The sequence below is a fragment of the Penicillium argentinense genome (assembly GCF_028826775.1).
Source record: "Penicillium argentinense strain IBT 30761 chromosome Unknown utg000004l_segment0_segment0, whole genome shotgun sequence".
NCBI classification, from domain to species: domain Eukaryota; kingdom Fungi; phylum Ascomycota; class Eurotiomycetes; order Eurotiales; family Aspergillaceae; genus Penicillium; species Penicillium argentinense.
The window spans coordinates 1906233-1931559 of NW_026622663.1; the positions used below are offsets into that span (position 1 = coordinate 1906233).

The 25327-nt window shown below is 52.1% G+C and overlaps 8 protein-coding genes across 8 annotated transcripts; 2 read left to right on the plus strand and 6 right to left on the minus strand.

The window, feature by feature from the left end:
• Nucleotides 1-97: 97 nt before the first annotated feature.
• On the plus strand, nt 98-515 carry N7532_003622 (40S ribosomal protein eS30; the record flags this gene model as incomplete). The annotated part of the gene is made up of 3 exons (XM_056616116.1): nt 98-157; nt 268-372; nt 492-515. The coding sequence occupies 3 exons, from the start codon at nt 98-100 to the stop codon at nt 513-515; spliced, it is 189 nt and encodes a 62-aa protein (XP_056476473.1).
• A 683-nt stretch (nt 516-1198) lies between these two features.
• Nucleotides 1199-2158, minus strand: N7532_003623 (uncharacterized protein; the record flags this gene model as incomplete). The annotated part of the gene is made up of 1 exon (XM_056616117.1): nt 1199-2158. The coding sequence occupies one exon, from the start codon at nt 2156-2158 to the stop codon at nt 1199-1201; it is 960 nt and encodes a 319-aa protein (XP_056476474.1).
• Nucleotides 2159-7898: 5740 nt separating this feature from the next.
• Nucleotides 7899-15597, plus strand: N7532_003624 (tetratricopeptide repeat protein; the record flags this gene model as incomplete). The annotated part of the gene is made up of 3 exons (XM_056616118.1): nt 7899-9827; nt 9885-10491; nt 10550-15597. 3 exons carry the CDS (start codon nt 7899-7901, stop codon nt 15595-15597), a joined length of 7584 nt encoding a protein of 2527 aa, XP_056476475.1.
• A 560-nt stretch (nt 15598-16157) lies between these two features.
• N7532_003625 (Zn(2+) transporter ZRT3) lies at nt 16158-17799 on the minus strand (the record flags this gene model as incomplete). The annotated part of the gene is made up of 3 exons (XM_056616119.1): nt 16158-17492; nt 17557-17687; nt 17748-17799. The coding sequence occupies 3 exons, from the start codon at nt 17797-17799 to the stop codon at nt 16158-16160; spliced, it is 1518 nt and encodes a 505-aa protein (XP_056476476.1).
• A 48-nt stretch (nt 17800-17847) lies between these two features.
• Nucleotides 17848-18057, minus strand: N7532_003626 (uncharacterized protein; the record flags this gene model as incomplete). Its single annotated transcript, XM_056616120.1, has 1 exon — nt 17848-18057. One exon carries the CDS (start codon nt 18055-18057, stop codon nt 17848-17850), a length of 210 nt encoding a protein of 69 aa, XP_056476477.1.
• Nucleotides 18058-18768: 711 nt separating this feature from the next.
• On the minus strand, nt 18769-19762 carry N7532_003627 (uncharacterized protein; the record flags this gene model as incomplete). The annotated part of the gene is made up of 2 exons (XM_056616121.1): nt 18769-19249; nt 19314-19762. The coding sequence occupies 2 exons, from the start codon at nt 19760-19762 to the stop codon at nt 18769-18771; spliced, it is 930 nt and encodes a 309-aa protein (XP_056476478.1).
• A 2293-nt stretch (nt 19763-22055) lies between these two features.
• Nucleotides 22056-22849, minus strand: N7532_003628 (cyanamide hydratase; the record flags this gene model as incomplete). Its single annotated transcript, XM_056616122.1, has 2 exons — nt 22056-22264; nt 22333-22849. The coding sequence occupies 2 exons, from the start codon at nt 22847-22849 to the stop codon at nt 22056-22058; spliced, it is 726 nt and encodes a 241-aa protein (XP_056476479.1).
• Nucleotides 22850-23584: 735 nt separating this feature from the next.
• Nucleotides 23585-24869, minus strand: N7532_003629 (putative RING finger domain protein; the record flags this gene model as incomplete). Its single annotated transcript, XM_056616123.1, has 3 exons — nt 23585-23916; nt 23974-24232; nt 24321-24869. 3 exons carry the CDS (start codon nt 24867-24869, stop codon nt 23585-23587), a joined length of 1140 nt encoding a protein of 379 aa, XP_056476480.1.
• Nucleotides 24870-25327: the final 458 nt, after the last annotated feature.

Genomic DNA, 25327 nt, shown 5'->3' on the forward strand with positions numbered 1-25327 from the left:
TCCCAATTTTGCAACCCTATTGTGGCCGTTCTCGAGATTCGCTTCATCACCCTCCAGCAACTCCCACTTTCCTGTCCATCGCCAACAGTCATCCAACATGGGTAAGGTTCACGGATCTCTCGCCCGTGCCGGTAAGGTCAAGGCCGCCACTCCCAAGGCAAGTACTCCCTCTATTCCTCTGAACTCTGCGCCACCATGATCTTTTGTGTGTCCGGAAGCGCCGACCATCGAGAAGAACCGCCATGCTAACTGAGATTTCGAATACAGGTCGAGCCCCAGGAGAAGCCCAAGACCCCCAAGGGCCGCGCCTACAAGCGTGTTCAGTACACCCGCCGTTTCGTTAACGTGACCATGACCGGTGGCAAGCGCAAGGTACATACCGGCTAAATCCCACACAACCATCACGCATCACACAATTCCGCAAAAAAGCCTATCCACACAAGACGAGACCGAGAAGAAGGAACAGGAAGGCTGACTCGCTCAACTCACAGATGAACCCCAACCCCGGCTCATAAATTGCCCATCCACGTTAAAGAACACCCTTGAGTCGTGAACGGACCGGATCTCTACGATGACGGAAAACACCTATTCGCCTTGATATCGGCACCACACGACTGCATCGAACGAAGGCTTACCGGCTGCGGCTGGCTACTTGTACGGATGATATCATGCTTCGCGTTCACCTTTTGAAATTTTCGGCAATGGATCGGTTTTTTTGAGGGGAAAATGGATATGGACACACATGGTGGTCTGAGGTTGGAAAAGTTATTTGAACTTAGTTGCGTTGCCACGCTCTAAGCTCTGGACGGTTGCTTCGTCTCGTACATAGGCTTCACCGTGAATTGCTTTTTCCAACCCAGGATTGATTTTTGCGTATTTGCGTATATGCTTTGAATTGGTAGTCAACGGCAGTGTCCAGAGAGACCTGGAACTTATACTGTCTCGAGGAAATCCCACATGCGACCACGCTGCTCAGATGTAGGCCGTCTTATTGCGACTTTCTCGTTTTCGATATTTGTTCTACATCACGACTATCTACCGCATCTGTTATCTGACAGTCTTATTGGAGGCAGAGAAACCCTTGAGACGAATCCTTTGAGACGTTTGAATTTGGGATGAAATATGATCAAAAGGTAATCATCCGATCTTCATCGGTCTATTGAAGCTTAAAACGACACCTTCCATCCACTATCAGCACTCACTCATAGTCCGGGTCGAAGATCTTCGCCTTGTAGAACTCCGCATCGCCCCATCCCCTCTTGTCTGTTACGGTACCTGGTGCACTCTCATCGCTGAACGACACATACTGCCCCATCTCATTCTTCTCACCCTTGATCCAAGCATATTCACCCGACGAGGCCTGTACCAATGACTTGATCTTCTCCTCATTGATAAGCGTCTTGAACTTCCCGGTCTTAACGTTGTATGTGTACGCAGCAGCAGTGTGCGTCAACAAGAGAACGTCGGGATCCTTATAACTGGCCGAGAGGTCATGGCCATTCCTCGCGCGATGTGGGACCTTGGGCAAAGCGATCGGGCTTCCATCTCTTTCCAGCTTGATATCCTTTCCCTTGCCAACAACATCAAACTTGTACAGATAATCTTCGCCAATGGCCCATAGCTTCTCACTATGCCACAACACTCCATGTGCCTTGCTGATACTGTACTCATGGCTCTTCTTGATCTTGTCCAAATTGTTCACATCGGACGCATCGGTGGGGACATAGAGCGTCAATTTCCCCGGGTCAGAGCTCGCAGCCACAAATGCACCGAGGTTGGGAATACGCTCGAGTGAGTGTGGGTTGTCACCCGGAGTGGCCGACCAAATGACGTCGTCCAGGTCGGTGGATTCTTGTCCGGCTATGATATCGATCATGCCGACTTTGCCTCCAGATGCCGCAACTAGTGCCACGAAACCTCGGTCTGCTGTCTTGCGGATCTTCACGTCGGAGAGATCAGCCCAGACGTCGTCTTCCCAGGGCCAGGTTAGGCCTGCATCGGCCGTGAAGGACCAGTAGATGGCATCATTGTTCCACTTTGAAGCATCGCGAGGGAACACTCGTACGGTTTTGCTGTTTTGGTCGGTGACAGCGAGATGATACGCGGAAGCGAAGGGGATTGCGAGAGAAAGAGATAAAAGGGCGCTACTGAAAATCATTGTTGTTTCAATGAAGAAAATGTTCGCAATGTAGTTGAGGAGATGCACTGAACCCGGCGAGACAATAAAAAGAGATGAATCTTCTGATAGCTTTATATCTTTTCGTCAGAAGTGGTTACTTCAAACAACATCCTTCATCCCTCTAAATTTAACCACAGAAATCGTATCCCGGTAGATGAAGCCCCCGCCAAGCTCGTATCTATACCGGACCTTGCACACTAAGAATCTACACGAGGATGATTATTCCTACTTTGGGCTTGTTCCTGTTGAATGCGATCTAGCAAGAGCCTCTTTTAAGCTTGGCGGACTACTCACGCGAGATGAGGTCAGTTTGAGTGAAGATTGCTATTTTTGGAGCCTCGTATTGGGATGGCGTCAGGACGGGATGGGGCTTGGCGATTGGGGCGGCGCGCCATGATGTTTGGGCGGCACATTCTTGGGACGAGCGAGATTCTAATTTTTGTAACATGAAAAAGCCCGAGGCTACGTGGTAAAAATTCTAGAATTGCCTCAAATGATGTTCATACTGTCGTAAATTTGTACAAAAGTGTAAACCGCAACGCCCATGCCGACTCGTTATAGATCATACACCAAAGCAACCGAACATTTCCAGTGTCGCGTAATATGCCCAGGAAGTTCCTCTTCTGGGTCGAGATGAACCAAGCTGATCATACTCAGCTCTCTGCTAGTACCTCCCACAAGGCCGACAGAATCTTTTGAGCCTCCAACTTCTCATGGTGTTTATATCTCAAGTGGCTTGCTTTCCCCTGAACAATATCCCTTCGAACCGGCTCTTCCATCTGATGCTTCCCTTGAATTTCCAAAGTCATAACTAGCCACCACAACCACCGGATTGTTTCCCGGTGAGCCAAACCAAACCTGTCCTTGTGATACCTCGCCACCCTTTCAAAGACCCCCTCAGCCCGAGTCCACTTGCAAAGATCATACTTCATTATACCAAGCCGCTTGACAGCACTGACAGTGTCCCCATGAGTTGATCCAAGTGTCCCAATTCGACCTTGGACCAATTCATTGAAAATTTCCTCGACTTCTTCATATCTTCCCAGAACACGGTATAGCCTTCCGAGTTCTTGCATCGAATCCAACGTGTCTTCGTCGTCAGACCCGAATATTTCTTTCTGGCCTTTTACCAGTTGAGAATAGACACCCGCCGCTTCCTCGAGTCTCCCGAGTCTGCCGAGTAAGCTACCCAACCACCCGAGAGACTCGAAGGTATGCTCATTGATGGACACAAAGAGCACTTCCCGACCTTTAACGGTCTTTTCAAGGGTGGACACAGAGACGGCGTACTTTCCTCGCAGATTTTGAACCATGCCCGCCCATTGTAGAGAGTTCAGAGTCTTCGTAATTTGGACCCAGGGATTGTCTCCGACCTTCAGCTGCCTCGTTAAATACCCTCTCTGTTTCCTCGCTCTTATCCTGAAGGTATAGCGTTCTGGCCAAAATGTGTGTTGTCTGGAGTGTTGCCTCGTTGTATGCTCCGAGATTTCTTCTTTGACTTTCGAGCACATCGCGAAAGATTTGCTCCGCCTCATCGAATCTTTTGACGGAAACGAGGGTATTGGCACTGTCAAACGACGAAGAAAGCTCCCTGGGTGACATAGAGCGACAGGACGTTCCATCTCGTCTTGCATGCGAAGATGACTAGCATAGGTCTTCCGATGCCCTCTGGATCCGGACACGGATAAGTTGGATGATGAATGAGGGCTTTTCGATTTGGATTCCCAGATATCCGCAGAGCTGGGCTCAGGAGCCGAATTCCTATCCGACGCAACTCGACCGGGAGAGGTAGGTGGTGAAGGCGTATGTGAAACGAGTTGACTATAGCAGTAATCGTCGACTCGGAAAGGCTGCGAAATTCCAAAATGTGAGAAGGGAAGGTATTTCGAGCAGCACCTTTCATCAAAGACTCGACCACAGTTCCGACAACGACATTTCTGGCTAGGAGATATAAACCGCAATGCGCACCGCGTACACGCAGCGGCATCTACCCACTCTGGGAACGGACGAGTAGGTGTCAAGACCTTCCCTCGCGTTCCCAACGCTTGCGAATGCTGCGGCTCCAAAGTTCTCGCTTGTATTTCTGCAATTTCTTGGAAGAGGGAATTAGCCTTTGCAAACTGCCCTAGTGCCTTCCACGACCCTGCGAGTCCAAGACGAGTGTGTCCGGGTGGTTTGGTCCGAAGATCCTTTGTCGCGTGTCCGAAATGGTCTGAAAAATTGGTTCTGCGTTTGCATATTGAGATTGATGGAATTAGACGAGAGCAAGCCCAAACATGGACTGTAAAATTTGTTTGTGTTCTAATCCAAAAACCTTTTGGCGACCTTCGAAGGCCTGTTTCAAGAGCAACTCAGCATTGTCGTACTCTTTTCGATGAAAGAGAGACTTCCCATGCTCGTGAGATACGCCACTATTTTCAATAGTTCAGTTTTGGGGTCATCAAGCTGTGTGGAAGGGTCATTGAGCGCATTTTCTGCGGTAGCATCATTGCGGCTTGTATGCGTGAAGTTGTTGGCGAGATGGCCGTATTAATATTTGCTTTGATGGTGGCTTTCTCTTCAAGCTCTGGACTTGCGGTATTTGGAAGGATTTTTTTCCACTACCAGGTACCACCTGCTCATCTGCAGACATCCCATAGCGGAGGCAAACTCAGAAGGCCGTTGCGTCATCCACTTGCTCAAAAGGGCACCATAAGCAGAGGACCTCATTGAAGCATCGCGGGCCATCGCTGTCATCAAGAAGTCAACACACTTTTGACTTTGAGGTCTGGTAACGAGATGAGAGAAATGGGAAAGGTCCCTCCATTAATATATTTTGAGAGTTCTAGAGGTCTTCTCAAAGTGAAGGGAAGTGCGTGAAAACGTAGGTAGAACGCCAGAATCTCAAGAGACCAGATATCAACCTTTTCCGAATAGAAATAGGTCATGCTTAGGCCATCCACGTCTGGTGGATAAATGCTTTCGATCTCTGGCGCAAGAATAACGGGTGTGCCTACTCTGGAATGCAGACAACTGTATTCCTTGAGGCGGTTTCTGAAGCCGAAATCGCCGATCTTGACCCAGTAAGGAGCGTTTCTGACAACAAATATGTTCTGGACATTCAGCATGTACTGTTAGCGTCGCGGTATTACCGCCTTTTTGTTCATCCACAAATGTTAAGATAGCGAAAAATTATCTCGGCTTTCAGTTCTCGATGAAAAAGTCATTTCTATGCAGATGATCCAGCCCTTCCGCAACCTGATAAACGATTGCTCTCATCCTCCGGCAGTTGGGCTGTTAAGTGGCAAGCTAGGTCGCCATGTTGGATGTACTCCATAGCGATAAAAACCGAGTCGTCATTTTCGTCCCACCCGTGAAACTCGACAAACAGGCCGTGATACTATAGAAATCAGTCACCGCAAGTCAACGGCCTTTTCAATCATGATCAAACCTTCTGCGAAAATTTAGCGATAGTCTCCAGCTCTTTCACAAAGCTAATCTTTCAGAAGAGATATCCCTTTTACTGAGCTCTTCAACAGCATGAAGCTCCGCCTGATCCTCACTCGTAAGACACCGATACAGCCAAACGGACCCATAAGATTCCCTCCCGAGCTCTCGATCCTTCTGCCAAACATCTAGTCGCTCTTTACGTCGTACTTAGTTGCCACCCGCACTACTGGATTTGAACGCGAAGCGATGGACGAAATCTGCGTGGAATTCGACTCGGATGTTTGTGTCCGTGACCAGATCGGCTAACTTTGATTGCATACTGCGATTGAAGCCACGTGGGCAGCCTGTACGACAGCAAGGGATGTTCTCAAGTTGAGGATTTCTCGTATTTGATTGATCAGATGGTGGGGGATGGGGCTGAAATCCACTGCATTGCTGCCCCGTGCACCCAGGTACCAATCAGCTTATGGACAGGGGAGGCGTCAGCGCTAATCCGCATAAAGTGGTGATTGTGTTTAGTATAGGTACCCTGCAGGAAGGCGATCGGTCTTACACTTGGAACATCACAAGCAGCTACGAACTTCGAGACACGAAAAATCATGTCGAGTATTGCCATAGTACCTCATTCGAAAATTCATGCAATGATTTCATTCCACTTTCCTCCAGCCCTTCGGTCGCTTCACTGCACTATAGATAGCCGGGCATTTTCCTATCGCGTCTTTCAGGGTATTAGGGCTCAGAAACGCAGCGATGCATGGACATGCGACTCCCAGCGAATCATGAGCAGACCTGATCTCACCTGTAGATCCTGATTGATGGGCGTCATCGAGACCCAGCACTCTGAATGCAGGGATCGACTTCATAAAGAGACCGGGGAGGGATTCAGATTCCTGTCGCATATGCATTGATCGACCAAGGATATCTCAGCTGGCGTGTACACAATACCGCATTTCCAAGCGGGAACTCCTGGCGTGGGTCATGCTCAGCGCCGGCCCGAGCTGGATAGCTAAGGAATGACCTTCAAGCCAACCATCGGTTCGATCAACCTTGCACGATCGAATTCGACAAGGGAAAAAAAACAACAGCCCTGGTCGAACGCGAGTGATAGCTCGTGGATCCCGCATTTCTCCAGGTTGCGGAATGTCATGACATAACCGTGAAGCCGCCCATTGGTTCGACGGAAGTACGACGGACGTGCCTGCGTCGCGTAGGAGGTAGATTTGGATGAATACAAAGCCGAAATGATCTCATGAGCGGTCGGGAACATCGAAGGTGACCACACTGTAGTGGATGAAGATATGGAAACCGGGGAAATGAGCTCACGGCGTGGGCAACCATGGATGGCGGAGGTCCACGCAGGTAGTCGAGTGGTTCCGTTAAGGTCGGCAGGCTGCCGGGGATGTTCAAAGCCGGGGATGACTAACGCCCCGGCGGCCACTCACAAGCGGCTCCACCCCCGAACGCCTCCCCCGAACGAGTCTTTACGTCACAGCCCAGCTTCGGTCAGCCATTCGCATGTACGCGTGCCATTGTTTCCCTGTCGGGTCGTTCTACCCCACGTCCGAGATAGTTGAGAGGGAATCCATATTCGTCATTGACAAATCGTTTTTTTTACCTATGAAATGGACGATCTATAGTTGCTGGGGAGCTTTTACTATACAATTATTGGTCTTAAGTTCCCATTAGTCTACATTTGAGCAGAGATGAGAATCTCAAAAAACGAAAGAGTTCACTCAGGTATGTGTTCTGAAATTTCCCATGTCTGGGGACATTTCCCAGTAGAAGCAGAGTGACGAGCCCCGAAAAGCTAATCTTTAGATAGACATCACCTGGCCCCCAGACCCACCCATCCCCTCGCTGCCATGCCCTTGAGCATCATCGACTTGCTTCACACGACTGGTAGCGATATACTGAAAGGACACTTGTTCTCTAGTGAGCTGAAAGCGGTCCTTGGGTCCTGATGGGAGCAAAGCATGGTTCACAGCCTGATGGACGAAGCGGAGCTGCACAAACAGCTCCCCTCAATTACATCAATTGATCTATTGAAGGGTAGCGGCCTCATTTGGTAACCCCAAGCTCAAGCTATGATGCAACCGTGCGAGGGGTGCTTCTTTGGCTATTAATTGTGAACGAATCTGGGAACTCAGCCGGCTTTCTTCTGGTCTCGCGCTATACTCATGACAACTGAACTCAACGACTATATGATATTTTTTGTGTAATTTTTTTTAACGACTACGAAAATATCCTTATCCTACTCTATCACTCTCGATACCCTTAAACCACAACCATCATGTCTTCCAAGCAAATTGAAGCCGAAGCCCAGCATCACGACAACATTGGCGCCCGCGTCGCGAAGAGACTCAGCAAGAGAATGTCTCGAAGTGGTGGCTCTAAGGATGCTTCTCACGAAGCAGCCACTGACCAAAGTGGCATTGGTCAGCAGGCTGTTGACAAGGGAGAACAAGCCAAGGATGATGCCACCCAAGGAAACTTGAGCAACATCAAAGATACGACCGGAAAAGGAGAAAATACCACTAACACCGCTGGCGAGGAAGGTACCGCCAGTGCTTTGGGAGGCAAGGGATTGAAAAGCGACAACGTCCATAAAGGAAGTATTGAAAAAGTCGGCCGACGGATGTTTGGCAGTATCAGTGTCGGACCGCCGGAGCCCAACGACGATATCAAGAAGGGTCCTATATTCCCAGGACCCAGCGATCAGAGACAAGGGGATAAAACCACTTCAGGAGGCGCTGGAAGCAGCACCAAGGGAGGACTCAGCCAGGACAAACTCAAGACCAGTCAAAGCCAAGGTCAGGGCAAGGGACTCAGTCAATCTGGCGGAGCTTTGGGAGCCCAGCAAGGCTTGAGTAGCGGCGGAGGAGGAATGAGCCAAACCGAAAAGACCACCGGTCAGACACAAGAATCCACTAGCCAGGCCCAGACTGGAGGAATTAGCCAAAGCCAACAGCAGAACCTCAGCAAAGGCCAGAGCACCCTAGAAGAGGACAACAACAAGCTCAATCCAACGGAGGCTGGAGGCATCAGCTCAACCCCACAACTGTCCAATACCAAATCTCAAGGCCAGTACAGCAGCGCGAAAGACGAAGTTTCGCAGGTCCGCGGTGCCAACAAGAGCAAAGAGAAGCCTGCTACAAGTCAGGGACTGCTGAGTCAAGCCAGAGACAAATTCAACCAGACCTGGGGTGGCAGCAGCAGCCAGAAAGACAAACCTACCAGTAAACAAGAAAATACCAGCAAGAGCCAAGCTGGCCTCGCTGCAGCAGGAGTGGCTGGTGTCGGTGCGGGCGCCGGAATGGCAGGTGGAACCTTCGGCGGCAACGACGCGATCAGTGATGAGCTTCATACCCAAGCCGATATCGGTGACGACGTCTTCAGTGATGGGGTTGCCGGAAAAACCTCCAAGGGACCGGGCCAAGGTCTTTCCCAAAAGGGCACTGGAGTGTCTTCGGCCTCCCAGCAGTATCAACAAGGTGGAACCAACCAGTTTGCTGCTGGTCAGGGTATCAACAAGGGTGTCCTCGGCCAGAGCGCCGCCAATACCACTTCTTCCGAGCAGGCCAGCAAGGACCTGTCGAACCACGGCGGAATGGTCAAGGATGGCATGGCGGTAATGTCTGGACCCCAGCCGACTGATGCTCCCAGCTCAGTTGCTTCAGGTCAGGACCACTTGAAGTCCGGCACTGGTGCAGGTATGGTAGGTGCTGTCGGTGCTGCTGGCGTTGCAGGTGCAGCAGATGCAGGGTCGGGTCTTGGTGGCAGTAAAGATGTCAGCCAGCACGGACTCAATCAGGGTGCCATCAGCCCCGGAAAGACCGCCACCACAACTACTACCACTTCCAACGTGGCCGGTGGTACCTCTTCCACTCGCGTTGTGCAGAACCTGAGCGGCAGCAGCTACAAGGTCACCATCTTGCAAGAGAAGGTCCAGTCGGTGACGCAAAAGTGCAAGACCCAGTTGGGCTTGTCGGCTAGCGAGATCAGCCAGCGCAGCGCGACAGTCGATGCGTTCTTTGATGCTGTGGCTGCAGAGCGTCTGCGCTGGATGCCTCGCGATGGAAGCAGACTTGACTGCAGTCTCCGCTGGGCATCTCGTATGGCCTACGCAGTAGATGCTCTGCGCGAGTCCATCGGAACTTTTGCACCTGGCGCCAACGAGGCAGCTAAGCTGATCTGGGGATTCTTGATTCTGCTTTTGGAGGTAAGTAAATGTATTTCATGACGACACAAGAAGGAAAATACTGACACTCTAACCCAGTCTGATATCGACAACACCGATCTGTTCGAAAGCATCTTTGGCAGATATGGTCGCGTTGCCGTTGGACTTCACCTGCTTCTCCAGTATGAGACTGCGTACAAGTCGTCTCCGGAACTCCAGCCAGAGGCCGCTGCTGTCTTCGCTGACCTGCTAGAGATGGTCTGCACCACCTCTTCCAGCTGCATCGAAGGATTCAAGAGCAAGGAGTCCGAGCAGGTTACTGGTCACAACGTTGACTCGGGCTTCGTGACCTACGCCAGGCGCTATTCGACCCACTGGAACGCTATCGTCGAGGCCGCTACTTCCAAGGTGGTTCTGAACAGCTCGCTGATCTACTCGAGCGCAGATCTTGGCAGCCTTCGCCAGTTCCTGGGTGTGCAGGACCGTCCTCTGCAGTTTATTCTGGATTCTCGTACACACACTCTTGTTGAGGGATCTTTCGAGTGGTTCAATAATACTCTGTATGACTTTACAGTCGGCAAATCCCCTGTCATGCTCATGACAGGTGGACCGGGTACCGGAAAGAGTGCCATGTCCCAGTGGACTGTGGAGCGTCTGCAGGAATCTGCCGAGCATGATAACTGGAACGTGATTCCGTACAATATTCGTGAGTGAACCCCATCAAATCCGTCAAGCTCTTGGTCTAACTAAACTTAATCCTATAGGTGCTGATATTCCTGTCGCAACACTGCCTTTGCGTATCCTGAAGGGAGTCCTGCACCAAATGCTCGACCACTGTGTCAGCGACAGGCGTACCCAGGAAGCCATCCTGGTTCAAGTTGCCCATGCTGCTCAGGCTGCCATGGATGGTGCCGGCGACCTCGAAGTCGAAGAGAACCTCTGGAAGGGCATTCGCGCCGGTCTGGCATCCAACATCCAGTACATGTTCGTGATAGACGGCCTGGACCAAATCAAGGGTGGCGATTCCGATGCTATTTCTTGTCTCGAGAAGTTCACGGCCATTCTGTCTGAGCAGAATGCTGGCTCGAAAATGATTGCCTTTACCCGCCCACTGAGCTCGAAGATGGCCATCAAGAACATTGGACAGTACACGATTCAAAGTTCCCAGACTCGCACCGACTTGTCGATGTACGTCAACAAGATGATCTCTTCTAGCGGGATCTCTTCTGGCGGCCACTTCGACTACGCGAAGAGCACTCAGCTTGAAAATGTCGTGGCTGCGATTGTCAACCGCGCCCAGGGCTCGTTCAGCTGGGCCGAGATGGCTGTTGCGCTTGCTGGCCAGCAGAGAAGCCTGGGCCAGGCCATGCAGTCCGTTCAGGGTCTACCACAATCCATGCCTGAGCTTCTGGATCTCCATATGAAGAGCCTGGATCTCAGTCAGGCCGAGACCAAGTCGGTCCTCTCGTGGCTGGCTGCCGCGGAGAGACCCCTTCTGGTAGAGGAGATCGAGCAGCTCCTGGCTGTCGATAACCAAATTCCTGGATTCACGCCTCGTACTTCACGCAGCAGCGAGACTAGCTGGTCCACGGCTCTCAGCCCTTTGGTGATGACCCAGAGTGGTGTTGTGTCTTTTGCTCACACTTGTATCCGCGACCACGTCATCAAGCAGGCCCGCGCCGCCAGTGCCAAATCACCGCTGAGCCTCAAGGAAGCCCATTATGATCTTCTGACGAGATGCCTTGCGTGGGTGCAGCTGAGTATCCGCGAAGAGGCTGAAATCTCCATGGACAAACTGAGTATGGAAGAGCGCAACCGTCTCTTTGACAAGTATACTGTTCTCGAGTATACTGGGCGCTACTGGCTGTCGCATCTTCTGTCTTCACCTCTCGTGACTGATGAGGGCGAGTTCCAATTCAGCACCAGCTTCAAGAAGCTGCTTCCTGTGACCGTTCTCTTTGCTCGTCTCGAGTTGACCTGCAAGGAATCGCAGTTTACTCGGTCCAGTGTCGTTGAGCTGTATCGCCTGGCAACCGACATTCGCCGCTTAATTCTCGGCGAGAAGTCCATGGCGCTCTTGCAGAGTCTGCTCCTGAGTGCTCGCGTTTCCAAGCTGGCTCATGCTAGCCACGCTGATGAGCACTGCTACGATGCCTGGAGACTCAGCCAGGAGCTTCTGGGACAGTCCGACAGCATTACTCTGACATGTGCTGAGATGATGACCCAGTCGTTCACCGATCGAGGCAGTATGACTGCCCAGCAGGAGGACATCATGAGATACCTGATCTTGACCGATTCAGAAATCACCGGTGTAGAATTCAACCAGCGTCTCAAGTACCTCGGTATGATCGTCGGCACCTACAAGTCTCGCAGTGACAATCAGTCTGCTCTTCTCATCTCGAAGCAATTCTACCAGCAGATCCTGCAGAAGTACGGCTCCAACTCGCGACAATCGTCCGACACTGCCGACTTCCTGACTGATCAGTTCTCGACTACTGGCAGTGATGAGATGAGCCTTGATATTGCGCGTACCAAGTATGATAATGTCGTTCGGACAATGGAAGTCACTGATGAGCGTCGCATCAAGTACGCTCTGTATATGGCTCAGCTCTATGAGCAACATGGTGAAAAGGCCCAGGCTCAGGGCATACTGTCTAGTCTCTGGGCTGGTCTCAACTCTCGTGATATCGACTCTGTTGATATGATGGATAAGAAGGCCAATGTTGCTCTTGTCTATTATCAATTCCTGCGCCGCCAGGGCCGCAACGATGAGGCCGAGGTGATCATCCGCGAGCTGGTCGCTGACCTCGAGGTTACCGGCGTTCACTCACAGGAGATGATGCAGCGCGTGCAGATGCTCCGAACTGAGACTCGCGAAATGCACATGTACAGCCTGGATCGTTCGCTGTCTATCCTTATGTGGCGCTACTACAAGGAGACCAACCAGGAATACTCCGCTGAGGCTACTACGTTGGCGATGTTGCTGGCCGAGGGCATGGCCAACACCGTCTCCATTGAAGAATCTCTGTCCAGCCGTGACCGCAAGCTGATGGTCGAGCTTCTAGACTCCATCACTTCGTCATCTAGCAACATCAACGTGTCGACCCTGATCTTGTGTCACAGCCTGTCCAGTATCTACGTCCGCGAGGAAGATTGGGCCGCGGCCAGCGAATGCTCCAAGGCAGTCCTGCAGCACGTCTGGCCTACCGTTGAGCAAACCGGATCTCACAAGAAGTTCTCAACCGAGCTGGCGCCCCCTGTTGCCGATCTCGCGCTGGTTCTGGCTTACTGCCACTTCCGCCGACTGCACCTGGATCAAGCGACCATCGTCTACGAGAACGCCTTTGGATCTCTGGTGGCCTCAGAAAGGGTTCCAGTTCCCTCCGTTCTGGCTGTTGCCAAGGCAGTGGTTGAATTCTATGAAACCACTTTCCAGTTCACCAAGGCACTCACTTTGCTTCACTCTGTCAGCAACTTCCTGACTTCTCGTCTGGGAGAGACCCACAAGCATACCATTGAGAACTTGTATCTGGAAGCTGCACTAGCCAGTCGTCTGGAGATGAGCCATGAAGCCAAGAGCACCTACCAGCGCATCTACAAGTCGACTCTCCGTGGTAGCACCATGGCTCCCGAGGGCATGGAAGCCGCTCTTGCACTTATCGTCCTGTACGAAAAGGAGCTGCAATGGGACTCCGCTCTCGATGTCTACCGCCATGTCTGGCCTACTCTTGTTGTCCACGAAACGATGAGTGTCTACGACCGCATGCAGACTGAGAAGCTCATCGAAAAGACTTACCTGGGCTACATGCATATTCTGACAACACGCACCAAGAACACTGACTTCTCGGAGCGTTATAAGGTGGCGTCCGAGTACTTGATGACCTGCCAGAATGTGTATGGATCCTCGCACCAGAAGACATTAAGCGCGACCCTGCTGTTCGCCGAGCTGTGCGAGTCCAACCACTCATACACCGACGAGGCTATCTCGCTGTACAAGAGGCCCCTGCAAACCAGCGAATGGGTTCCTACTTCGCAGTCCGCAAAGGGTCTCGACCAGATGACGCAGCCATTGCCCATCACCCTGAAGCACAAGCTGGCTCAGCTGTTTGTTCGCAAGCGTGACTCGACCAGCGAAGCGCGCTCTTTGTATACCGAAGAGTTCCAGCTGGCAAAGAAGACCCAGGGATTCTTCTCCACCACCACGCTCTCCTGGCTTCGCGAGCTTGCTCTTGCTCACTCGCGCCAGGGCACTCCGACCTCAGTGCAGCAGGGCAACGCTCTTCTTCACAATTATGTGACGGACGTCCTACACGCAGGTGGCGATTCCGATATGATGGGCGACTGGGCTCGCAAGATCGCTGCCATCTACTTGGAGTGTGGCTTCATCGATGGCGGCAACAACGTCCTGGATGAGCTGCGTCACCGCGTGGTCTATGGATCTGATCCATCCGCCATTGCCCTGGGTGATCGCCGCGACGCGGTCTTCGTGGCAGCCTTCGAGGAAGCATTCGGCCGACGTGCCACCTACAACCAGATCATGAGCGAAATGGCTCGCGAGATGCAGACCCAGCAGGCTTTCTCCAAGAACCTGTCCGGACATGACTTTGTGCCTACGCTCATCTCTGGAGACAGCCTGGCTCGTCTGCAGACCCAGCAGAACCGTACTCGTGCTGCAAAGGACACCAACAGCAAGCTTTACGAGTACTTCTGCAGCACCTTGTCTGCCACCAATATTGCCGACAGAGATATCGTGAAGCAGTTCTACGGCATCTGCATCCGTGAGGTCCACAGCGACGATTACAATATGACCATCCTCACGACGACCACCAGCTTGGTCCGCGATCTCTGTAACAACTCTCGCTTCAGAGACGCGAGCGATGTCACCGGCGTCCTGCACTCGTTCCTGCATCTGACCGACGGTCTGAGCAACTACGACAGCATCATCACAGCCACCCAGCTGTGTCTCTACCTGAGCGGCAACAGCGCCACCAGGTGCCAGAATGAAAAGATGTTCAACGAGATGTCCGTCAAATCAAAGCTTCTGCTCCAGGAACTCATGGCAGCATCCAAGTCGATCGGCGTCGAGATCGTCGATCTCCCATTCACCCAGCTAAACGACATCATCACCCTCCTGGGCGAATACGAGTTGTTCGACGACCTGGAAGCAATCCTCACCTCACTATGGACATCACGAATCGTCCAGCGCACCTGGACCCCCGACGTCGTCGTCTGGATCGGCCGCCGTCTCGTCGAAACTCGCTTCTGCCGCGGTTCCGTCGACTCCGCCATCCAGCTCTGCCGGGATATTTGCTACAACCTGCGCCAGGTCTGGGGTAGCTGCGACCCCGTCACACTAGACATGACCAAACTCCTTTCAGGTCTCTACACAGCCTCAAACGACCACCAATCCGCCGCAGCACTACACGAGGGCGTCTTGTATGATCTCCTCGGCGACTCCGACGCAAAGAATCACCCTCGCGCAGCAGACACCGCAACGCAACACATGGAACTGCTCCGCCGTGCACAGTCCCGCCTTGGTACCGGCAAGTCGTCGCGTGCCTCTGCACACACCGATCTTGTCGCGCAGGTCACGGACCGCTTTGGACTGCAGTCCGAGCAGATCCAGGGTGCCGGAGCTGCGCATGGAGGCGAGACATTTGGTGTTTGGTCGAAGCCTAGACGGTTCAGTATTGATATTGAGGATCTTGAGGATGAGGGGCAGTTGCATCAGAATCATTTGCGGGAGTCCAGTGGTGTTGGTTTGGTTAATGGGAGTGGACATGTGAGGAGGATTTCGGTTCAGGCGTTGTGAAGTGGAGAATAAGAGATAAGTGATGGATCGGGGCGGGTGATGTTGTTGAATTGTGAAGTGCTGGTTTTGGAGCTTGAGATTTAAAGAGTGAGTTTGGAGATTAAATTGTCATGATATCTCCATAGTCTGAGTTCAGTTAATGCCACTATTTCATGAAATTGGTCTGTTACGTCTTGAAGGTAATCTAGGACTATCCAGGATGCTACAGTGGGATATAGCCGGGTGGAAAGGAGATCCAAAGCCCATTAGCGCCATTGCAAGATTTCATTTTCATCATTCGTAGAAAATTTATCAACAGGCTAGACACATTAAGAAAGAGGTGTCTAGGGACTATGACTATGTATTCCAGTGCTAGACGTCAACCTTCGTCAGTGAAAAACATTAACGAGCGAAGACATCCATCATGAACCACAGCACGCCACGACCTGTGCAAAAGAAAGACCCCCAACGCCATACCCGTCCTTTATTGGTGTATGCAAACCGGTACGAGATCATGCAAAAATAGACACGAAAAAAAGGGTCTGTCCAGAATTTCTGGGAGTGTATTCGCGTTGACGCGATCAAGCCGTCAACGCGAAGCTCAGTCCCATAAGACCCATGCCAGCAATCGCGAACCCGATCCCCATGCTGCGCTGGTGCGTCAGACCCAGTCCCTCACTGAAAAGCGAGAGAGCGACGGAGGTCATCACGCCAGCCGTAGCGGCGAACATTCCACCGTACACGCCCCACGAAGGACCATGCGCGTCGTGGCTGCTGCGGCCGGAGCCCCAGATCCAGAGCGCGGCGAGGCCTGCGCCGGCGGGTTGGCTGATTCCGCCCAGCAGGCTGGACCAGAACATGGCCTTCCAGCGGGAGTTCAGGGCTAGGTACAGTGGGAGCGCCATGGCGAAGCCTTCGACGATGTTGTGGATGAACAGGGCGAGGAAGACGGTTAGACCGAGGGTGGGGTTTGCGTGGTTTGTTGCGTAGGTGATGAAACCCTCCGGAAGTTTGTGCAGGGCGATTGCGACGACGGTTTGTAGGCCGATGGACAGAAAGGCGTTCTGCGGAACATGGTGGTGGTGTGTGCTGTCCGCGTTTGTCTTGGATAGGGTGCCTTCGGACTCGTTGTGGGAATCGCCATGGTGGTCGTGATGGGTGTTTACATCGAGGTGAATGGTATGTTCAGATGGTGACGAAGAACAGGTGCCGACACCGTGGTGCAGAGGGTGCTGAGAGGCGATGGCGTCGTAGTAGCCCGTGTCGGAGGTAGTCATGAACGGGTCCACCTCGTTAGGTCGCTGCGAGTTCCGCTGGACACTGATGCTCTGGTGGTGCGGCTCAATCGACGAGCGGGTGACCTCGTTCACGTCAGTCATGGTTGGCGGGCACAGCTCCGGAGGTTGAATCTTGGTGCACTCGCGTCCACACGTCTGGGAGAAACCGTAGCAAGGACCATCCTCGTCACACTGGGCCTTTGCGCCGCCGACCAGCGAGGTAATCCGTCTGGTGAGCATTGCCTGCAGCGACTCGCGCTTCACGTTGCCCGAGCCTGCGCCGGTCCGCTGCAGCACCGCCGGGGTAGACTTGAACGAGTGTGTCCTGTTCGGAGGGCGGAGTAAAGGCGTTTGTTCCGTGTGACCATTCGTGCCATTTCTGTGGTGGTGGTGGTGCGTTTCGCCTCCGACATGGCTCTCGCCGCGCTCGGGATCATTCTCCGGGCTGTCGTGGGTGTGCGCGCAGTCCACCACATGCGAGGGGATGAAGCGATGCAAAAAGCCCGAGACAAGCCGGATGACGATAACACCACCGAGGAAGAGACCGATGAGAATGTACGCCGAAGCGGAAGGGGAGAAGCCGGCACGCGTGAGGTAGTCTTTCGAGGTGGGCAGCATGCTGTACAGCGACGTGAAAAGCTACGCATGGTTAACGATGAAATTGCTCTCGCCCGAAAATGTGCAACGGATAACAGGTACTCACCATAACACCGGCACTGAGGCAGAGCGACGCCGAGAGGAAATTGTTGCTGTTAGCAATCTGGAAGCTCTTCAGGCTCGAGACCCGCCGCAGCACCAGGTCAACGCAAATCACGGCCGACCCGAGGACGCAAGCTGCGTGAAGAGAGGTTAGGAATGAGACACGTTCGCACATAAAGTCAAGGCGATACTCACCGACGCCCGAGACGCCGCTCATGACCCATCCTCGCAGGTCGTTGGCAGCCATACCGAGTGCGGTAGAAAGCGAATGCGGAGGGAAGAAGCGCAGATGATGTCAGTCTTCTCGATGCCGGGCGGTCAACGCAGTCGCCTCTTCGTCTTCTCGCAACAACCACGCAGAAACAGCAGGAAACACAGCAGCGGCAGGAGCACCGCACAGATGAACCGAGACGACGCGGAGGAGTTCAGACGGGTTGGGCTGATCGGCCTCCTGCTTATCCAATGACTGCGCATTCTGTGCTCGCAAGGTCCTCGTTGCCCGCATGCAGCAGGCGGCCAAATCCGCTCCGGCCAGCGCGGCGTGCCATGTTATTAATTCCTGCGCCTGTCAGGATGATGGAGATGGCCAAATGCAAATGCCTTGATACCCTCGTGTATTTATCGCGTCTCCCTTGCTTCGCGGCACGAGCATTCTCGAGTCTGTGCTATGCGGCCCGACGCGGGGTCTTCCTCCACCTGCCATTGCAGATCATTTGGGTCCGTGGATTGGAGGGCGGTCAAAACACTAACATCTATCCAGTTAAAGAAGAGACGAAACAACTACCGCGCAATGTACAATGACCTATGGCTGTCAACCGGCAAGGAGGATGGCCATATGGTGGACGCTATCTTTTGTCCGGTGGACCGGGGTGTGCTCCTCCACACGACCAAGTGAAATGTTGAGGGTATACTTCCCAACGGAACTGGTTTGAATACCCAGCCACCGTGTTTTCTGTCGCTCGTGTTGATCCAGTGTTGGATGGGGCTGAGGAAGGATACGTTCCTATGAGCCCGAAGGACAAATTCAACCATGGCCTATATCCGGGACCAGAACTTTATGATGGGTCTACAGGTTATAATTCGGCAGTAAGGAGACGGGAAGTGTTTGGAAATGGTCAATATGGTTGAAAATGCAATTAAAACTGTAAAGTCAGCGCTTGGGTAGGAGCAGCCGACTTATTGCATCAAAATTTTAGTGATATCAATTCACCTTTTTTTACAGAATAATCGCAGCCCCCAGCAAGGCCACCGCAGCAGTAACATCCAATATAGAACCGAACCCATTCCAACTCGACGATCTCGCTTCCAATCTCCCAGCAGCATTCGAAGTCGAAGTCGAAGTCGCAGTTCCCGTAGCAGTAGAATTAGCAGTACCCGAGACCGTAACCTCGCTCGTATCAGTAACCTTGAGATCCGACTCGTGATGAATGAGGGTAACGGCGGAAACATAAGAGATGGGCGTATAAAACCCGGCGAAGTCATCATCGGAAGCCCAGCTAGTAGTATAGGTCGTATGTGTCGGGAAGTCTGAGGTAGCAGTAATGTATTTCTCGCTCATGATGGTGCCATCCTCGGTAAAGACCGAAGTAGACGTCCCGTAGCTATGGTATGTGTGTTCGTAGACGTAGCAGCCTCCTGTCGGGGTGTAGGATGGGACTGTACTGAAGCAGCCGCCGAGGATATCGGCAGTGAAGCCACTAATCAATGACACCGTTAGTATGCAGATAGAATACACACAGAGTGTAAGGAAGAGGGATATACCTCGGACAACACAGTGCTACGGTCTCACTAGGCTGCAAAACGCTCGCCAGCAGAGTCGGTACATAAGCAAAGTACGGAATACGGTCGCTCTCAGCAAGGCTCATGGCGCCGGACGTAGTGTATGCTTTGTCGCCATCGCGCGCGGCCTGGGCAATCGCCTCCCAGCCGGAAGGACAGTACAGACCCGGCGAGTAGTAGCTTCCCACGCCGACCCAGTCATCCTCGTTGAATAAGCCCGTTGGGGTTGCAGTGACGGATGGAACACAGTCCGTGAATTTGGTAGTCGCACAGTCAACCTGATACAAGGCGTGGGGGAAGTTGTCCGAGTCGATGGTGCCGAGGGAGAGTCGGGATGTGGCCGTGCAGCTTGGGTCGGGGGTGTAGGTGGTGGTGACGGGGCCGTTGTTCTGGAAGGTCCAGAGGCCGCCGGCGACGGAGACGGTAGTCATTCTTATGAGAACGGACTGAGTTCAAAGAAGTTGTTGACTGCCAGTGCAGACTGGATCGAAGAAGTACAAAAAAAGACAGCAAAAGCCAGTCTCAACAAGAGGACCAGCCATGTTTAATGTACCTCCAATCCAACCCCATGCAAGCTACTCTGGCATAAACGCATCATACCTCGTCGGTCATAAGGTACCCTTGCCATTGAGCACAACCAGCCCATTTGATGAGGCTGAAAGCTGGCTTGCTGGCGCGCAATCTCCTCCGTAGCACTCGCTACCGGCTTGGCAGGGTCCGGCGCTGCCTCCGTCTCCGCCAAACACCAAACTAAGCCTCAAAGCAGCTAGCATGTCTTTCACCGTCACAAAGATCCAGGGACAGCCCCGGGCCAAGACTGCTCTCAGGGTTTCGCCGACACCCAATTTTGTGAATTGGTGTTGTCTGGATGATTGAATTGCGATGTTAGTGCTTGGAATCGACACTATTGAATTAACTAGGCTTGTTCGCATATTTAGTAGCTTCGCGTGGAGGTACGTAATTGTATTTGGTCGGAATGCTCCGGATCATCGGTGCTGTTGAAGTTCTAGCCCTAAGGTGTGGGCTCCATCGAATTGATATATGACGTTTTCGTCTGAGAAAGGGACTCGAAATCTTGTCATGGACGAGCGGGCTGAGTTTGGCCAACTCCCAACGTACGACAAAATTAGTCGCGAGTCGACGTGTATCATAACTGTCAGGATGAGGAATCGATGTATTGGCTAGTACTGAAGATCTCCAAACAGAATAAGATCATGGATAGAAGGTTGCTGAGATCGGTTGAGCGATCTCAGGGGTCTCCCTTGTTGAACTGTGGTATGTTGTGTAAACACATTGAAGGCAAATTGGGCGAACGATGAATAAGCCTTTCCCAAAGTGTCCTAGTGGTATTTGACCACCCCCTCATTTTGTCACACCCCTCAGCGTTCGCACAATCTCCAAAAATCCTCTGCTAATCTAGCAGGTTTCCAGTATCCTCCATGCCCATCAATTGAACGCATTCTGCGTGCTTTTGACGCGGCAGTAGCTTGGTGAGCCCATCCGCAGCCATATCTTTCGTTTCGCTCCATCTGATGAGAATTCTGCCTGCCTGGACCTCCTAACGGAGCCAGTGGTGGTGTATATCGACGTGACGTAGCTTCGTGCGCAGCTGAGGAGCTTCCTTAGTGAGAGGCCGGATCGTCTGCTGGTTATCACATCGGATAGCAAGCTCGTGCTTTGGATCAAAGCGAATAGATTCAAAGAGACGTTTCCACATGCTCATATTCCTTGCAGCCTCAGAGATCGCCAGTAGCTCCGCTTCGGTAGTGCTGGTAGTCACTGTACGCTGTTTGTCAGCTCTCCAGTCAACTGGTCCTCCGAAAATGGTGCATATATATCCCTCCGAGCTCTTCCGGTCAGTGTTATCAGCGAACGAGGCATCACTAAAGAGAGTGACGGCTTCGTTGTCCTCAGATCGGCGCGAAGCTACGTCACGTCGATATACACCACCACTGGCTCCGTCAGGAGGTCCAGGCAGGCAGAATTCTCATCAGGTCAGCCATGTTTCAGTGCGTTTGCAGTGATCATTAACGGAGCTTTCAATGTCGTGTGCTTTAATTGTGGGGATGTGCATTGGGCTCGTAGTAACCTGGCAACTTGGAAGATCTCAAGGCTCGTTGGCCGAGAAAAGAGAGCAGGTCTGAGCATGAACGGAGACGAGGATGCAGACGCGAATCGAGGCTTTTTGAGACAGAATCTGAAACTGAAGAGAGGAGAAGAGAAGGGCTGCTGATCTATGACGTTGAACTCGGAACCTTCTGTCGAGACCGGTGGGTTAACCTGTGAATCTTTCGAGGCAGATCGAGCTGTGCGCTATAGCCAGTATGGAGAACACCAACGAGAAAGGTGCCAAATTAAAATGTCGGTTCTGACAGTGAGACGCAAACTGAACCAGGAAGCAGAGAAGACGAGAAGAGGGAGGATAAAACTATTTACTAACCTTGGAAGAGCACGTGATCCTAATCGTGCCCACAGCTGCTGCCTACTTCACGACTCCAGCAATACTCCAAACACCAAGGTTAACTGGAAATTATGTAGAGCTACTCGACGGTGATGAGCGCCATATGGCTTCTGTCAGTACTCGACTTTGGGACAGTGCTGAGATTTGAGCGCGAGGAAAAACCAAAGATCATTGCGCGCATGTACATTCCACAAATGTCATACCAATATGAAGAATCACATTTCCATCTCACTTCTAGACTATAGAACTCCTATATAATACTTCTACTCAAATGGTTCCATCAACTTATTCCCAAGCACTTTAGCAGGAAAAGCATCTTCACCAAGGGTAGTAGTGTGCGACCACGGCTTCAACTCATTTTCCCTATGAATTGTGGCAGCGAAGCAGTGACTCCATTTCATGCGCGGAAAGCAGGTGGTAACATCCTCGATGGTTGAGGGGTGCACGCAGTCGGAATATGCGCCAGCATTGTCTATGACTTGTTAGCTCCCAGTTCGCAGATGATGACCATCCTCCACTAAAACCATAGCAAGAACTCACCAAAAATAGTTGCAAGCTGCAAAAGCTGTCCCACAGCCGTAATCTTTCCCACCTCACACAGATCCTGATGTCGAATAATGGCCTCGGCAACACTCTCTGCTTGATCCTTTGGGGCCGCTGCCTCGGGCGTCGAGCTCCCAGACTTCTGCAGAACATCCAACGCCAAAAGACCACCATAGAACTCGAAGCTCATTTTGGTGGCTTTGAGATTTTCTTCCGTAGTCCCAATATCGTGCAGAAGACAGGCGAGGAAATAGGTTTCGTCAGTGAAGGTCCACGAGGGGAACATGTATGACTTTATTGCCAGTCCATAGTGATAGACGCGGAGGGAGTGGTTGTAGGTTGGAATGGGCAGTTGGGATTTTGCGTACTCGTTGATGCGTCGGGCCACAGGCGTGTCGGGAATAGGGGTTGCTGAGGCTGGGATAAATGGTGCTGGGGAGGTTTGTTTTGCGGATGCGAGTAGCTCGAGGGCTGAGGAGGAGACGGGGGTGAAGCCGAAGGGATCAGAGGCCATTCTTGGTCAAGTATCGAAGTCGTTGATGGGACAATATGTGATTAGATTAGGAAGAAAAAAAAAAAAAAAAAATTCACGCCTCTTGAAGATACGCAGTGACTTATATAGCCCAAGTAGTTTCTACGTCATAATACTACGGACATTGTCCCGTGGCAATGGATGCGGGATCTTTGGCACGCTTGTATGGTCGGACCAATCGCGGTACTTGATGCCCTCGAATTGAACACCCGTTCATCTCCATCTAGATCCTATTTGAGTGCAAAGGGCGCAGTGTTAGCCGTCATCTCTTGGGGTTTCGTTTCCTGTAGTGCGTCTTGTTCTAAGCACTAATGGCCACTGGATGTTGATTGGGTGCCGCAAGAAGTAAGATGGACCCACTACCGCCAACTTCCAATTTCGGCTGTTGAAGATATACGGGGCACTTTAATCGAATTACCGAGCAACAACAGTATAGACCAAATATTTCCAATCATGAAGTGAATCATGGTTGCATGGCTCTCAAGAGTGGTAGAGGTGCAAGCCACTGGTAGGGGACTCCGGATTTGGTGCTGTTGAGATGCTATCTCTACCATGTGCGTTGGCTCCTTTGGAATGCAGACGCTGGAGTGCTAGTAGATAGTACCTGAAAGGGGGCGTTGTAGTGGCAATCTCCACAAAGGCGATTGAATTGGGTATTTCTGGCATAAGGGTATTCATCGAACTATTGTACAGGACCAGGCACAGTTCAGCACAGATTTAGCACTGGAAGGCCACGCCAGCCTTTGTAGCCACATTTCCACCACCGCCAGCAAATCCAGTACCCTCCGAGTTAATCTCGACCAGTCCCGGTCGAGTGGCGGTCTTCTCCTTCTTCTTCTTCTTCTTGGACTTCCTATCCTCGCCGTCATCCGCATCAGCCTTCTCAGCGCCCGGCCCGCGAGGCGTAATATCTGTCTCGCAAACATAGCACAGGACCAGCCCGTGCTTAGCTTGTTCTTCTCTAGTGGCGTGGGGGTCCATCACGTCGTGAGGTGTCATGAACTTGGTGACACATGGTTGGCAAATAACATGGCCGCAGGGTTTCGTGACTGCTGGGAATTAACACAGATGCTCGGATGATCGAATACATTAGTGGCGGCACATACGCATTGCCTTCAGTCCATTGCTGAGGTTCTTCTTGCAGCTGGGACAAACTCTCGAAACTGTTCCATCCGCCGTCTTCTCTTCCGTAAAATGCACCTCAACCAGCGTCTTGAGGGAATACTCATGTCGGTGCGTCTCCGATGACCCGGGGCAAATAGGCGCCAATTTGATCTCCATATTCGCAGCAATTTCGTTGGGGTCGGTACCAGGCGTAAGAGACGGGACCCAGAAAGACGGTAACTCGGACTTGCTGTCCTTAAACTGAACACGGCGAATGAGCATGTTACACTTGAACTTAACCCAACCACAGACGAAGATAGAAGCCCATCAAAGCATTCAAAAGACTCACCTTCTTCTCCTTCAAGTCCTCCTTCAACCTCTCCTTCTCACTCCTCACAACATCCGCCATCTCTTTCTCACTCATCTCAAAAACCTTCTTCCTCTCCCCACCAACCTCAATCTCCCTTGCCTTAAACCTCGCCAGCGCAGCCTCATCCTCCGCTTTCCGCTTCTTCCCATCCCCCTTCACCACAGCCTCTAGCCCCATCGAAATAAGCTCGAACTCATGTAAATCCTTCTGTCTTGCTTCCTCCAGCGTCCGCTCCTCTTCTTCCGCAAGGCGCTTCTTCGCCTCGTCTCGCTCGCGCTCGAGGCGCTTGATTTCCTGCCGCTGTTCGACGAGGTCGTTGATGGCGCATTCGCGACAGAAGAGGTCGCCGTTCGTCGGGCAGGAGACGACGGGCAAGCGCGCGGGTTGCAGGCATAGTTTGCAGGAGGCGAATGGGAGGAACGAGTCGCGACCGATCACGCTGCGCTTTGTGCCCCATGAATTGCGGAGGAGGCTTCTTTCGTAGGAGGTGAAGTGGGGGAGCGAGGTGTTGCGCTTTGAGTGCGCCATTGTGGGTGAGGTGTTGGAAAGGGGAATTAATTGATGACGGAGTTTCGAGAAGATCGATTTGAATCCGGACGGCGGAGCTCCAGTGGGGCGGGCGGCAGAATGGCCATGCATTGACTTTGGCCTGACCGCCTGCTTTTCTAAGACGGTATACATCATCGTCGCTACCCTACGCAGTACATCTGAGAAAGATACTGTACAGTCCACTGTTACGACTCAAGATTGATAGATCATAAGCTTTTTTTGTCTAACAGCCTAATCCTAGCGGGAATAACATGACCTAGAGACTGGAGGCCGAAACACGGGCAACGGCGAAAGAAATACCGACTATCCTCATTCCGCATCCTAATCCCACAAGAGAAAAGACACACGCAAGAAAACAGAATAAAATCGTGTCACACCATGCTTTCCCATGCTTTAATGCTTGCCACAGATAACCCATACCCGGACCGAAACCGCGA